Here is a 15,845-nt window from a genome sequence, read left to right as displayed (position 1 = left end):
TGATCATTGCACAATAAAGAGTGACCTCTCCTCAAATGCTTCTTGTAGAATGTGTATAATGTTTATAAGAAAGCATTCAGTTCAAAGTCCTATTACTTTAGTTTGACTGTCCTTTCTGTGACCAGGTTCAAGTTCTTTTGAGTCTCAGAAAATGGAGAGACCTTCTATTTCAGTTATATCACCAACAAGTCCAGGTACACTTAGAGACGCACCCCAAGTACTACCAGGACAACTCTCTGTAAGTATATTCATTAAGATATATTATAGCCTTGCACCACTATGCACCTCTTTAGCTGTTGGCTAGGCTGGTCAAAATGCTTTTAAGCTAGTGGGAGTTCTGGGTCATTCTCATTTTCCGCAGTAGTGGCCTTATAAATTGTATATACTGATTAAGAGCTGAGGCCTAAAAGTGTAGTTTACTGCTGGTGTACTTAACGTGTTCTCAGAAATTGGCATGACCTGTGTTAAGAGGCTATTTTTAATAAAACTTCTTGCCTTCTGTAAAATTATTGCATTCTTTTAATTGTTTTTAAGTGTCATTTTCTTCACAAAGAAATCCTTTATGCCTTGTTGTGTAATGCTTCTAGCTATGGTGGCTCACGGAACAATAACAAGTTTAAAATCTCTGCCTCTCTGAATGAACTGTTCTCATTGAAGTGTCAATCAGATGGATGTGGATAGTCTGTTTCTCCTGTCTTGTTCTGACTCCTTACTTGTTGATGAAAATGCGGAAGTTTGCTTTGTAATGTGTTGCTACAGCTGGAGGCAGCAGACAGACTTTCAGTTTTTCTTTGAATGCATTCATTATTATTTTGTTCTGTTTGACAGTTTATACTAGGTACTCAAGAGTGCCTTCTGTAAGAGATTCTCTGAAGAAATGTTTCATCTTCAGGGATGGCTTCATAAGTCAGAAAGTTTGCTAGTTTTTCATTTTATTTCAGCAAGCCAAGTATATTTGACTTTGACCTTTTCATTTTCTAATGAGCTGCAGAAAGTAAAGAATAACTTTTAGATCAGATTCAATCTCTTTCATTCCCCCCAGCATATTGAGCTCCTACATACACTACTGGTCAAAAGTTTTAGAACACCCCCATTTTTCCAGTTGTTATTTAATTTAAGCAGTTAAGTCCAGTGAATATGGTACAAAGGTACAAAGGTAAGCAGTAAACTGCCAGAGGTTAACAAAAAAAGTTTAGCTTACCAAAAACTGAAAAATAATGTACGTTTCAGAGTTATATACTGTGTTACTACACCCTCTTAAGCATTATTTGTCAGTGTTACACGCAGCTCCTGTGCATAGAAATTACACTGTATTCCTACAATGCACACATCGTTTGAAAGCTTTTTCTCTTGGCTACCAGTGCGTTTCATTCTCAAATGCATCTGATTCACAGTTTCCGCGTTGCCCGCCGTCATTTTCCGAGCCCAGGGGGTAAATGTGCAGTCTGCTCCGGGGGGGGGGGGATTCTCATTCAGATGGTCACAGATCACTCAGTTTCAATCGGATTTCTTTGCAAATAGGCTTGTTTTGTTCAGAACAACCTAATGATTTAGTATATATTATTTCATGTTGTATCAAACACGGAAAAGTTCAGATCCAATTATGTAAAAATCAGTGTGTATTAGTTCACTGTAAACAGTTTTCCATCTTGACATTTTTAGCTCTCTACGGGTATGTGTTGCTTCTACTAAAACGTGGATGGTCTTGTTTTTATCAGTAGATTGTCTGCTTCCAAGTATCCCCCCACCACCCCATTTCAGAGTGCAAAGGTGGGGGCGTAAATACCACATTTTTTACATCAGAGAATGCTTCAAGTCGTTAGAAAGCTGAGAGTCTCCAAACACTTGGCAAACAACACAACAATGAAGACTACACATAGAGAAGCACACGGATTTGGTGCCCTTTTAAGGGTACCAGAGGGGTTTGTCAGCTTAAGGGGTTATATTTTGTTAAACAAAATGATTCCATGATTAATTTTTTATCTCCAATTTGTTATTTGTTCTGTGCTTTAATTGCAGAGTACATTGAGACATAAAACTGCGTACATTTCAATTAAAACTGGAAAGATTGAGGTGTCCTAAAACTTTTGACCAGTAGTGTATAGATAACACAAATATGATATATGAAGTAACCATTGTGTTTATTTCTGTACAATTTGTGGTTTAAAATATACACTGTTCCAGTTATATCTTTCATTTTGTAAAATAAGCATTTTCAGCTCTGTTTATCTGTTTTTCCATATCATTAATTAAAAGAAAATATTTTGTAGGTGAAGTTGTGGTACGACAAAGTGGGACACCAGCTAATCGTTAATGTGCTTCAAGCAACTGACCTGCCTGCAAGAATGGATGGGAGACCAAGGAACCCATATGTTAAAATGTATTTCCTCCCTGACAGAAGGTACGCTGTAATAATTGTCTTATATAAAATGTTATACCTGTTTGTATTAAAGTGTTTGTATATATTATATTTAATGTTATAAACACAAGTCAAGATCTTGAAATAAGTCTCTTCAGTGGTTACTCTTATGAAGTATTTATGTACCGTGTACTCTGTTACACAATTCCAGTAATTATTATTTCAAACTGCAGTAGGTGGCAGTGTTCTACCTGAAAAGGATGAAAACCTCTGAATGCAGTAAATCGGTGCCTTGCTTTTTCAGTGACAAGAGTAAAAGAAGGACGAAAACAGTTAAGAAAAGCTTGGAGCCAAAGTGGAACCAAACATTTCTCTATTCCCATGTTCACCGGAGGGACTTCCGAGAGCGAATGCTGGAAATCACTGTCTGGGACCAACCTAGAGTACAAGAAGAAGAAAGTGAATTCCTGGGCGAGGTACCAATGAGATATTCACCCAAAGTTTTAAGTATTTTGAAAGTTCAGGGTTCACTCCTTTCATAAGAGTGGTTTTGACATATTTGTTTTTATTTTATTTACATCACTAACAACACTGGGCTGGGATCCCATCTTGAAATGAACACTCTTATTCTATTCACCATATTTATTAATTAAAATGCACTGTTATATAGTCTGTGTATGAATGTATGTACGTCTAAATTAAAACCTCTTAGGAAAATCAACAGCAGAAAGTACATCTCTATTCTTGGACAGAGTGACACTGCTATAGTGAGCTCTCTGTGGTGTCGGGCCCTACTGATGTTGCTGTAATGAGTTGATCCTTTTTTCGATTTAGATCCTAATAGAGTTGGAGACAGCTCTTTTGGATGATGAACCGCACTGGTATAAACTCCAGACACATGATGTATCTTCACTACCTCTGCCAAAGCCATCTCCATACATGCCACGGAGACATGTGCATGGGGAAAGCCCCTGCAAAAAATTGCAAAGTAAGTCTTCCATGTGTTCGTTGACTCTCGTTCTCAATATATTCCATTGGCGGCTGTTATTTTACCGAGTTTAAGTGGCAGCAGGCACCTATAGGCCCGTTGATACAGAGGTAAGGTAGGTTACTGTTGCTTAAAATCCCTTGCCCTTTAAATTTGACCATGGAAGGTAACCCCTGCACACAGCCAATTTTGAGCGCAAGAAAAAGACAATTGTTTGGCGAGCCGTGTTGTGCCTGTCATGGTTCTTGAAGCACAGTTACATTCAAAGTGACCCATAGAAAACTGTTTTGTGTTTCAGACAATAGCAGATGCATAGAGGTGTGGTAAATATGCGAGCGCACTGTATTTCATTTCAAATATACTCAAAACATTGTCCCTCAGAAGTGATTTTATGTGTATGTTTCAAAAGAAATAACTTTATCAAGCTCCACTCCATCCCTATTGAACTGTTGTCAACATTATATATATACACTCACCTAAAGGATTATTAGGAACACCTGTTCAATTTCTCATTAATGCAATTATCTAACCAACCAATCACATGGCAGTTGCTTCAATGCATTTAGGGGTGTGGTCCTGGTCAAGACAATCTCCTGAACTCCAAACTGAATGTCTGAATGGGAAAGAAAGGTGATTTAAGCAATTTTGAGCGTGGCATGGTTGTTGGTGCCAGACGGGCCGGTCTGAGTATTTCACAATCTGCTCAGTTACTGGGATTTTCACACACAACCATTTCTAGGGTTTACAAAGAATGGTGTGAAAAGGGAAAAACATCCAGTATGCGGCAGTCCTGTGGGCCAAAATGCCTTGTTGATGCTAGAGGTCAGAGGAGAATGGGCCGACTGATTCAAGCTGATAGAAGAGCAACTTTGACTGAAATAACCACTCGTTACAACCGAGGTATGCAGCAAAGCATTTGTGAAGCCACAACACGTACAACCTTGAGGCGGATGGGCTACAACAGCAGAAGACCCCACCGGGTACCACTCATCTCCACTACAAATAGGAAAAAGAGGCTACAATTTGCACAAGCTCACCAAAATTGGACAGTTGAAGACTGGAAAAATGTTGCCTGGTCTGATGAGTCTCGATTTCTGTTGAGACATTCAGATGGTAGAGTCAGAATTTGGCGTAAACAGAATGAGAACATGGATCCATCATGCCTTGTTACCACTGTGCAGGCTGGTGGTGGTGGTGTAATGGTGTGAGGGATGTTTTCTTGGCACACTTTAGGCCCCTTAGTGCCAATTGGGCATCGTTTAAATGCCACGGCCTACCTGAGCATTGTTTCTGACCATGTCCATCCCTTTATGACCACCATGTACCCATCCTCTGATGGCTACTTCCAGCAGGATAATGCACCATGTCACAAAGGTCGAATCATTTCAAATTGGTTTCTTGAACATGACAATGAGTTCACTGTACTAAACTGGCCCCCACAGTCACCAGATCTCAACCCAATAGAGCATCTTTGGGATGTGGTGGAACGGGAGCTTCGTGCCCTGGATGTGCATCCCACAAATCTCCATCAACTGCAAGATGCTATCCTATCAATATGGGCCAACATTTCTAAAGAATGCTTTCAGCACCTTGTTGAATCAATGCCACGTAGAATTAAGGCAGTTCTGAAGGCGAAAGGGGGTCAAACACAGTATTAGTATGGTGTTCCTAATAATCCTTTAGGTGAGTGTATATATATATATATATATATATAAAAAAATCTGTAACGTTAAAAGGTGTTAAATGTGGGTACAATGAAGAAACAAGTTAAATGTATTCCCCTAGGATGCCTTTGTGTGTAAGGAAGAGGCAGCAGAGAAATGAAAACTTCATTTTCTAGATTCCAGAGGCAATATCCACTCTGAGGTGATTTGCGCCAGAAGTTTAAATAATTCACTTTTCAACAGGAAAAGAAGCTTAACACGAAAAATGTTTTAAAAGAAGTTTGAAGAAAATCAGCCATATAATTTTCTGACATATAATTAATTGGTTAATTAACCCACCCTCCCACCTGATGTAAAAATATGTAAATAACTTCTGTCACATGTAGGATGCTTGTTGTGGTTTAAGGACTAATTTTGTAATTGTGCTTCCATATAGTATAGTATATAGCTGTGTGCAAGATTTGCTGCACAGTTAATCTGCTGTCTGTCTGTTTGCTCACATAAAAGAAGTGAAGTTGAAGACGAAAAGTGTGAATTAAGGTTTTCAAATTGAATAATAACTAAGCCACTCCTTAGAAAATTGTTCTTTTGACTCAGCGACTGGGTTCTGTTGGCAACAGAGGTAAAACAGTGCTTCCTGGGTGTCTAGGTTTTGAAGGCTACAAGTTTGGACCGCTTGAAAGTCTTGCTTTTGAAATGTGTGCTGGATCTCCCAAACCTGCAGCTGTGTGTTTGTCCCACCATTATACAGGATCTCAGCGAATCACTGATAGTGACATCTCAGATTATGATGTTGATGATGGTATTGGAGTAGTTTCAACAGGTGGGTGGGGTGGTAGAGCATGATTCAGTTATTTTACACTGCTTTATAGGACTCGAGCAGGAGGTCAGAGGTAAAAACGATGTAGCCACTGGATGTAGTTGAAGGAATTGTTATTGTTAAAGCATTAAACTCTGTTTTTCCTGGTTATGGTAAATAAACAAACAAACAAACAAATAAATACAGATCAGAGGCTGGGAAAAGGCAATTTTACTTCTGTATGCATGCCTATTAAGATTTTGTTGTCTGCTTTCCTTCTTTACATGTTCTTCTGTACATGAGCACATGCTATAAAGTTGCCACACTGGGAGGGACTGAATTAAATGTAACACGCTAATAAATTGTGCGCATCTTGAGGTAAAATTACAAACTCACGGCCTTAATCACATGACAGGTTAATCTAATTTCAATAACCTATTTTTCAGTCCCTAACCAAGACTGGAAAAATGACTAAACCGATAACTATTTTCTCAGCCTCTCTGCCTTCCTGCTTCAGCCCTCAAAACAACCAAATAAGAAAAGTAGGAAATGTGCTCTTGCATGAAATCTAGAAGGAGACCACCTCCATTCGAAATAACTAATCTACTTTGTTTTAGTTGCATGCATCTGGTAGAAAGGACAACATCTTAACATGAGTTTTTATTTGGCATGTTACAACGTGTTTTCCCCCAATCCTAGATCGACACAGTTTCAGCATGACGAAATGTACTCTCATTGCAGTGAATGTCGCCTAGTCTTCAACTGATAAAGTTGAAGATGCATCATTCAGCTGTTACTGCTGTGATCTACAACAGATTTGAAATGATCATTGGTCTCTCTTCTGTTTTGTGTTTTGTTTTCGTGGGCATGTAGCCGCAGAATGTAGGTCTAACAGTAAAGACAGTAAATCCACGACCCTTACCGTACCAGAACAACAGAGGATGGCACCTCACCGCTCACGATCCGTGTCTCCTCACCGCGGAGACGACCAGGGCAGGCCCCGGTCCAGAATACCAAGTGTGCCACTACAGAGGTGAGACACCAATCATGAGAGGGTTGCCTAGACAATATTTTTTACATAAAACCTCCCTTGGGCCCAATCCCTGTAGACGTTTTCTTTCTTGAATATCTGCATGTTCGTGTCACTTTATCGATTTTGTTTTTTCTCTCCAGGAGTTTAGATGAAATTCATCACACGAGGCAGTCCCGTTCTCCGACAAGATCCCACGATGCCTCCAGAGGTCAGGATGATCGCAGGTCTAGAGATATGGACAGTCAGTATTTCTCAGAGGAAAGGTAAAGAATTGACTCCAGTGCTTTGCAGATGATTTCTTTATTTTTCATTTCAGCCATTCCCCTGCAATATATAATTTGATTATTTTACAATGGTCTTGCCTTCTTCCCTCTAACTTAAGACTGCATTATTCCAGGTCCATCCTCATGTGCTGTAATTAGGAAATATGATATCATAGTTTGTGATCAGTATATTTAAAAATGCTGTTTCTGATATATTCATTTAGGTAACTAATTAGGACTGTAGTGTTTAAGGCCTGGGTAACACTCGGAGCTGGTAACTCTGTTTCAGGAGACTAGGTTTCCAGCCACTGTGTGCCGCAGGGGGAACTGGACACTTACGGTGATTTTGCAACATTTTAAAGGATGTGAAACACCTATTTTTATGGGATAAGATAAACATGTATTCCAACCTGTTCCCTCACAAAGAAAAAAAGGGCCACATGCTGGTGGACCGAGTATCTGACCATCTCGTTTCTGCACAGGTCAGGTGCCATAGGACTTTATATTACTTACATAGGAACTTAATGTCAAGTTAAATGATTGTATTGTGTAGATGCATAGTTGTGTTCTCCCTCAACTCTACAGGTAGAGGTCTACAGTTGTGGTGTCTTATTTATTCTCTCTTCTTATCTCTCACATTTTGTGCCCAAAAAAAAAAAAAAATAATAATAAAAAAAAAAATATATATATATTGTCTCTAGTTCTGCACAGTCAATAATCCCGCCTCTCTGATGTATTTTCTTAAAAGGTATTGGGAAATGCCGGACCGTCATTAGTCAGGATTGTTACATAACATAAAACAGTTACATAAACCTTACATAATTGTTGTACTTGTATTTACTCCTTTACTGTCTGTGAGTGGGGTGCATTATCCCCTGAGTGTTTCGATGTTATCCACCCAAGAGTTAAAATGTGTGTGTGTCTTGTTCAGGTAAATATTAAAAAAAAAATATTTGTAACATTGATAAACGTGAATTAAAAGCTATAAATATAAAATAGATCACTTATGCTATGATAAAGGAATAATATAATGGCAGTACACCCACTATAACTAAGATTCTGATAGACAACACAAGCTAATACAGTATTTTATATAATTGTCCTCTTAATCTGTCTCCGTTTCCCTGCTTCCCTCATATGTTAGTTTGACCACAGATAGAATTTGACCAATAACAGCAGTCCAGTGGTTAAAAGCCACTCAGTAAAACAATTAAAATCTGTCTATTCTGTAATTCTTCTTCTTTTATTATTATTACATTTCTGAGCTAAGTTTGGGATTTTCTGAGATAGAAACTCACACAGCAACGTTTGTTTGGGGATCATTTTCATTTTGTTTTTCTCTTTGTGAGCTGTGCAACAACAAACTGATTTTAGGCCTTCATACACAAGTGTTGCTGTAAAAGTATACAGTATACTTTTTTATTTTCAGTACTCACTGTTACGTATAAATTCACATTTTTGAAAAAATACCTTGCATTCATCTTATATATATTATTATATTAGACTCCACTGCTGTTTAGTTATTTGTACTGTGTAAGGAAGGGAGATTGTAGATAGCAGATAATGTGAGCTTGCTTTAGCTTTGACCGTGTATTTTGTAAATACATTTTGCTCCACTAGAAGGTGCTGTTGTTCTTTATGCCTTGTCTATCCATGAATAATATTTTGAAAGGTTTAAAAGCAAAAAAAAACGATCTCTTATTAACATAGATGAACAGGAAGTCTCATATCTGGAAATGTATAATAGAGGCCTGACAAAGGAAAAAGCTTGGTAGTTTTCCTGGTAGTTTTCTGGTTGTTGCAAAAAAAAAAAATTAATAAGTCCGGTGCAGTCGAAGGTCAAATGCAAATCCTTGTGATTTGATTTAATGTGTTAGTTAGCCTGATTGAGGTAGTATATATTTTTTTACTGTCTTAACAAAAATGCATTAGCTTATTTTTTATTTAGCGCTTTCTGTTTTCATTTTCGCTTGCTCACCAATATACATCTTCTTTCTTTTTTTATAAATTACATCATGTGTTTTTTTCCTTTGTTACCCATCCGTATTATTAACGCAGCGAGTTCCTCATTCTGCCAAGAGCAAAGCGAGGAAGGAGTGCAGAGAACCTGCATACCAAAAGGTAAATGAGAGTCTCAGAACTCGTGTCTTTTTATTTGATTTCTTTCCTTTTGTTTTGAAATGCCATGCTTATTTAAGACCATATTAATCCATTAAAATGATTGATTTATAAAGCAGAATTAAACATGGTACTTAATATTTGTGAACTGGAATAGAACACTTTTTTAAATAGTGTTTTTATTTTTTCTTCTTGCTTCTGGTCCATATGGTACCTTTTGAATTTCACGCACATATTTCCAATCCGCTTCTGATCTATTGATGTACACATGAGGCTGAGACATCGAGACATTCTTCTGTTCTTCCTATAATGCTCTTGTGGTACCTGTTATTCATTCGCTTTTCTTACTTTATAGGGTTAGCAAGCACATTTAACCCTTTCTTTTCTACCGTAAATCTATACATACATATTATGGACAACACAATAGTGCCAATTCTTGCAAATTGAATTGAAAAATGTAATGTGCTTTTTGATATCCAGATCCAGGGCTGGATTAAATCTAAACTTTAACCCACCTGCTAATAGAAAACTACAAACCTGTACATCATAGTGGTTACACTCATGATTAGAAGACAGTGGCATTTTACTAAAAATGAACCCGCAACTGAGTACATTTCTGTAGTTTTCTATTAGCAGGTGGGTCAAATTTTAGGTTTAATCCCAGCCCCAGTATCATTTAATATACAATGTTAAATAAGTCAGTATTATGTCACATATGATTAAATATCCCCTTCTATATAATTTGCACCATGTTAATGAAATGGGAATATTATTTTTTCACCAAACTTTTGAGTTATTGTATTGTAGTGTATTTTCTTTTCACAGAACATGGTGCAGATTGTAGCTTGGGAAAGGCCTTGACACATCAGATGTGCAGTGCTGATATTTCAGTTGTGCCTTGTTCAATTCATTTGTACTCTCTAGTGATTTGTTTCTAATAAACAGCTGCAGTTAAACGATTTACACCCTTCATTTGGAACAATGTTACATAATTTTCATTAAACTATACTTCTGAATCAGTTCGGCAATCTCAGAAAAAAATATAATTGATAATAAATAGTTTAATGAATATTTGTATTATGTTGTTTCAGCTGAGGGGTGGGAATACTATTTAACTACTACTGTTCTGCTAACTACTGCTGTTCATGCCATTCATTTTTAAATAATGTGTCCCATTTAAGTAACATGAATGAGAGAGTACACTTACATAACTACCAATACATATTTATCGAGTTAAAACACAAACTTCTCTGTATCCTATACACAGTATCAAACTAATATAGCTTTGGTCAAAGGTCCAATTCCCGAAGAAAATGTAATTACATTTGACATGGTGACTGTTTTATTTTGCATGCTTTTTTGTTCATTTTTGTATTGCATGTGTGTGTTTTCCTGACCAACATCAGGAGTTCGGTTAAGTACAGTAAAACGTTACCTCCCAAGATGCCTTTGTTAGTGAATGGTATACATAAGAACATATACAGGTAAGGTACACCATGAGATAGTGGGAGAAGAGTTGTCCACCCCTGACAAGCCTTCCTTGTTTTACCTTGTACATTGACATTATTCTGTTGTCATTGTGTTTGTTTTTATTGGTTGCGTTTTGATTCCTAAGACCTGCCCACCACAGTATTCCTATTTTCTGTCCTACACAACACATCTGTTCTGCATTGCTTCGTTGTTCACTTGTTGTCATTGACTCCTTTATGTAGCTTGTTTGTATGGTCTGATATTCAACAATTGCAGTTTGTCTTTTTTTAAGCTTTTTTTTTTACTGTTCATCTTGCTGTGGCACCAGGTACCCATCAGATAGTGAACACTTCTTAGTCCTGGAACATACAACAGCATTTGTGTTGTAGAGATCAAACTAATCCATCTCGAATCAGTTGTTTCAGGGAACAAATGTGTTATTTCCTGTAATAATAGAGCATTTTTAATCAAGAGGAAATCATTCCTTTATTCATAGGTATTAATATAATAAAGGCTCTGTATTCTTCTACCCATTTAGGTAATTATATGAATGCATTGTTTACCTGACTCTTATCTCCTAACAATGCAGACGAGGAAATCGCCACACTTTACAGATGTTTCACTGATGTTCATAACTTTTTTATTCTGCGGCCGAGCAGACCTTTCAAAATTACATCCCTCATGGAGGCAAAAGCTGCCCCTCCATCACGTAAACCTGCAACCTAGCCTTTTATGTCAGATAAAAGCTTTGTGAAGCACTTTACAAATGTACGATCTTTCCAGCAGAAGTGTACCTCAGGGGCCATATCAAGGCATTTGCCTTCTGTATTACATTGGAGAGTGAGGTCAACAGAAACTTTAAAATAACGCTCATAATAAGACATACCAGATGACTTTCAAAGTTTTTGCTCCAGTGCAAGCCTTTGTCTGCTTGTTACCAAATCAGATGGATATCTCAAAAACCTAAAAAAAGATTGAATGTTTATATATTTTGTATGTACCTAATTTGTTTCTTCACTGATTTATTTGTTTTTTTCTGAAAATGCGTAGAATATTTTAGGTGAAGGCTTTGAAAATATCCTAAGCATGTTTGGGATATCCTCTTAATTTTTGGATTTTATGAATCACCTCATCTGTATGGCTTCCATAATTAGAGAATGGTTCTTGCAATTAGACCAGGCACTGCTTGTGAGAAGTATTATTGAGTGGCTGCATTGGATACATTTTAGTGATTATTATTTTGCTTTAGTGTTATTAATTCAAGCCTCTGAGGTATGATTTGGTGGTGGTCTTTATTTTAATTCTTTAGTTTGCAGATATGAGTTTAATGCGCTTAAAGTTTCCTACCTGCAACGTAACAGAAAACCTACAATGAACAAAATGCTTCACAGACTTGTATCCTAGATATGTCATTGAAAAAAAGTGATTAAAGCAGAGATACTCATGAGACAGGAACTAAGAAAACAAGGGTGTCTTAAGATAATTTAGAATGAACTTTGTGCAGATTAAATTGTTAAGTTAAATTGAATCCAAAGTTTGAGCATGTAGCTACTTTATGCTGTTATTATATTTTTGCACTAGTCCTGGAAAATAAACTGTAGGAGAAAAGCAACATTTGCAGGGATTCCAAAAAGCTTCAGTGTCATCCAAGGGGAGTTGTTCCTGTTTTATTTTGCATATTATTATAATTTGGTCTTTTGTATAAACCTGGTCAGGTACAGTAGATAAAGGCACTATTTCTAATGTGTGCTTGGTGCTATAAGCAGATGTATCCCTCCTATTTTTTAAATGGTTTCTCTGTGGATTTGAAAAATAGTATTTCAAGACACCAACAAAGTTCCACCATTTAACAGTCAAACATATTAGATTAATTCTGTTGGCTCATTGGTAAAAAATTGCAATTGACCTAATTTCTGGACTCCAGGTCTGTCCACAGACAAACCGTTTAAGCTGTATGCTCCCCCCTTTTTAAAGAAACAGTACGATATAAATTGTTTTTATTTTTACATGTTGTCACTTCTGCATGGCCGTTGTTGCTTTGTATTTTATTTATTAAGCTCCACTCTGCCTGCATGTTTAAAGACTAAGTCCCTGCTAAGACAGGATCCACCCCAACCTCGAACATCTCTTAGTCCAAGAGTTCTAAGATTCACAGATGAAATCATGATTAGGTAAGAAACTAAAACAAAATGAACTCTGATTGTCCCGTCCCGAGGTGATGGACATTTTCTTCATCTATCTGTATCTGTCTGAGGAAACGTTTGCACTGGAACTTTACCTTCCAGAGATCCCAATGATCTCATTGGATTGGACCCTGCAAAGTTTGGGAGACACCCAGTATCTTTGGGTAGTTTGTCAATTTAAAGAAATGATAGTTTGCAGTATAGTTTAGAGTTTATCTGCACCTTACTAAAATATACACTTCAAATTAAATATTCTGCCCAAACGATGCCCAAATGAATTGTCTCTCTATTATGAGAGAGTAACATGACTTTCAGATTATTTTGGACAACACAGGGAGGATCTAAAAGATAGGTTGAATTCTCTCAAATGCCATATCATGAGCTTGTATTGCTACTCCATATTTTGAGTTACAAAGAATCCTATTTACAGCTTTACACTCTCATGTCAGCTTCATTTAACATCTTAAATGGTCTCATGATTGTTTCTTCTGCTCATGTGTTAAGATTACATGTCCTTTATGATTTCGTATCTAACATGGTTTTCCTTTTTGTTTTCTTTTCCTCTTTCTCTACCACCTTTGGATGCAATGTACTGGCGCTAGTGATCTCCAGCCCTCTCTTGACAGGGTTAGAAGTGCTAGTACCAACTGTTTGAGACCAGATACTAGTTTCCATTCACCAGAACGAGAAAGGTATACAGAAAAGACTTTTTATTTTATTTTTTATTTGTGCTGGTGATTTTAATTTCTTAATTTCTTTGTTTATAATACTTTAAGAGGAGTAGCTGTGAACTAGTTGTAGGCATGTTTTTGTTTTAAAATAGTCCCCATTTTAATACAGAGGGAGGAATGGAGTGTGATGCAGGATTATTGTAGACTTTTGTCATAAACTTGCTCAGATTTTGGTCTTTTTCTTTGTGATCCTATGTAGTTACTGGGTAACTTAAGACTAGTGTGTGTACAGTAATGAAATATGACCTGGCTGATCTAAATGTAAAATAAGTACGTAAATAAATACATTCAGTAATAACTGTAATAAACACTTTTTGCCAGCTAAATCAATCCCTAAACAAGTTAACATACATTCTATTTGTGCCAGGAGATTTGCTAAGTATAGTCATAGTATTAACCATAATCTTATCAGTTATTGTAGTAGAAGTCCATTGCACATGGATTGGGTTAGACTTGAGAACTAGTTTGAGAAATAATATCCTTGGTTTCCATTAAATCCTCAAACCACTTGAGTAGAGAGGGCTGTAATCCGCCTGTGTTTTGTGAAGGTTGCTGTAGGATGTCTGTAGGTGCTTTTTAAAATATATTTATTATGATGATTTTATAGTAAGAATTAAATCTATTTCCCACATTGAAAACAAACACGTTATCTATGCTGAGAAGGTATGATGAAGGTATTAAAGCTTAACATACTATGTAGCGACAAGTAATGTTATTGTCTTGGTTGTGTGTAATTTTTCTAGATGTATCATTGAATGGTTAAAATTAGTGTCAAAGCACTTCTTAATTTTGATTTTTACTTTTAGATTTTAGAATAAGATTTTGAAAGCTCACTGTGGTGTTGCTCTCAATTACTTTTGATTTTATTATAAATGCATGTTTTTATTTTTGATTACTGTATTTATAAAATGGATTACCGTTGTCAATTAACCACTAAACCTTTTTTCCCCCTTGGTGAATTGATTTTGAAAAGGTATTTTTCAGTAGTATAGTGATGTAATCCACAATTCACAGTCCCTATAAAACGCCATTAAGTTTCTGCCCCAAATGCATCACTAATTTGGAAAAGTCAAGAGGGAGGGAGTGTTTCTGCACTGTGTTCTATATGAACACATATTGAACACACAATCTGATTTATTTCCTATGGTTCTAAGGTAAAAAAAATTCATAAATAAAACACAACTAAAAATCAGTGTGTACATGTCCAGTCATTAAGTTGTGTGTGTGTGTATATATATATATATATATATTGTATATGTATATGTATATGTATAATATATATATATATATATGTATATGTATGTATATGTATATATGTATATATATATATATATATATATATATATGTAATCGTATTAGAGTAAGGGGAAAATGGTGTCTGTGTATATACATATATACTTTTCTCCTTACTTTGATGCTTACAGTGTCGATACCCTAAATATTTTCCTCATGAAATTCCATCCAATTTGGATGGCTTTATGTTTGATTTATGTGATTCTTATGAAACATGCTGATTCAGTTTTGAGTGAGCCTGTGGTCTCTGCTTGGCTGACAGACTGCTTCAGCTGCTTCAGCATTGGGGAGATCCTGACATTCAGCATCTCTCTGGCTGCCACTGCCATGTACAAACATGCCAATGTGGAGGAAAAGTGATTTTGAAGCTCTCTGACTGTTGAGTCCTGAAAAAAAAGAGAGCGCAGTTCGACATTTGAAGTGATTGTTGCTGCAGATTTCCACGCCTTCAGTCCCACTCTGTGTGCGGTGGACCTCTGCAGCCTAACTCATTCTGTCTTTCCTGTCTTGTCGATGGGGCAATCGTGGATAGATTCTCTCAGTCACTGCCTAGGAGGCGGCCAACAAGTCCCCGGATTTTAATCCAGCATGCCTCCCCCGAGGACGACAGGTACCGCTCCAGTCCTCCCGTCCTCCCTGGTGTCAGCTAGAGCCCTGGCCGAGCTCCTTAGCAGTAGAGCAATGTAGATATTAGAAACCACCCTCCCCTGGTTATGTACAACATAAGAATCCACCATTTGTCTTGTCATTTCCATGGGGTCCATTGTCTTAGTCGTTGTTAGTTAAAATGTATTGTTGTGTTGGTAGATGTGTTTCTCATGAATGTATTTTAATAGTACAGCAGTACGATCAGGGTTAGCCAAGGCCAATTGTCTTGCTTCATGCAACAGGGATATTGGATTAAGCCTAAAGTATATACAAAATGGAAGGACCAAACATATTGA

The 15,845-nt window shown here is 36.9% G+C and overlaps 1 protein-coding gene across 5 annotated transcripts in view; it reads left to right on the top strand.

Annotated features, from left to right (window-relative positions):
- LOC136719360 (regulating synaptic membrane exocytosis protein 1) overlaps window positions 1–15,845 on the top strand; it is a 106,287-nt gene that overhangs the window by 63,958 nt on the left and 26,484 nt on the right. For 3 of the 5 annotated variants that reach the window (XM_066697280.1, XM_066697282.1, XM_066697281.1), the window contains 8 exons: window positions 126–238; window positions 2,271–2,401; window positions 2,664–2,835; window positions 3,194–3,347; window positions 6,684–6,843; window positions 6,984–7,106; window positions 9,165–9,227; window positions 13,480–13,569. In XM_066697280.1, coding sequence (XP_066553377.1) covers window positions 126–238; window positions 2,271–2,401; window positions 2,664–2,835; window positions 3,194–3,347; window positions 6,684–6,843; window positions 6,984–7,106; window positions 9,165–9,227; window positions 13,480–13,569 — 1,006 coding nt within the window. Of the gene's footprint in view, window positions 1–125; window positions 239–2,270; window positions 2,402–2,663; window positions 2,836–3,193; window positions 3,348–6,683; window positions 6,844–6,983; window positions 7,107–9,164; window positions 9,228–13,479; window positions 13,570–15,433; window positions 15,512–15,845 lie in introns of all 5 variants that reach the window. The other 2 variants (XM_066697279.1, XM_066697278.1) reach the window with 1 other exon arrangement.

Source organism: Amia ocellicauda, chromosome 23, assembly GCF_036373705.1.
Source record: "Amia ocellicauda isolate fAmiCal2 chromosome 23, fAmiCal2.hap1, whole genome shotgun sequence".
In the NCBI taxonomy this organism is placed as follows: Eukaryota; Metazoa; Chordata; class Actinopteri; order Amiiformes; family Amiidae; genus Amia; species Amia ocellicauda.
The sequence above is the reverse complement of the archived record's forward strand: the minus strand, read 5'-3'. Positions and strand labels throughout refer to the sequence as shown.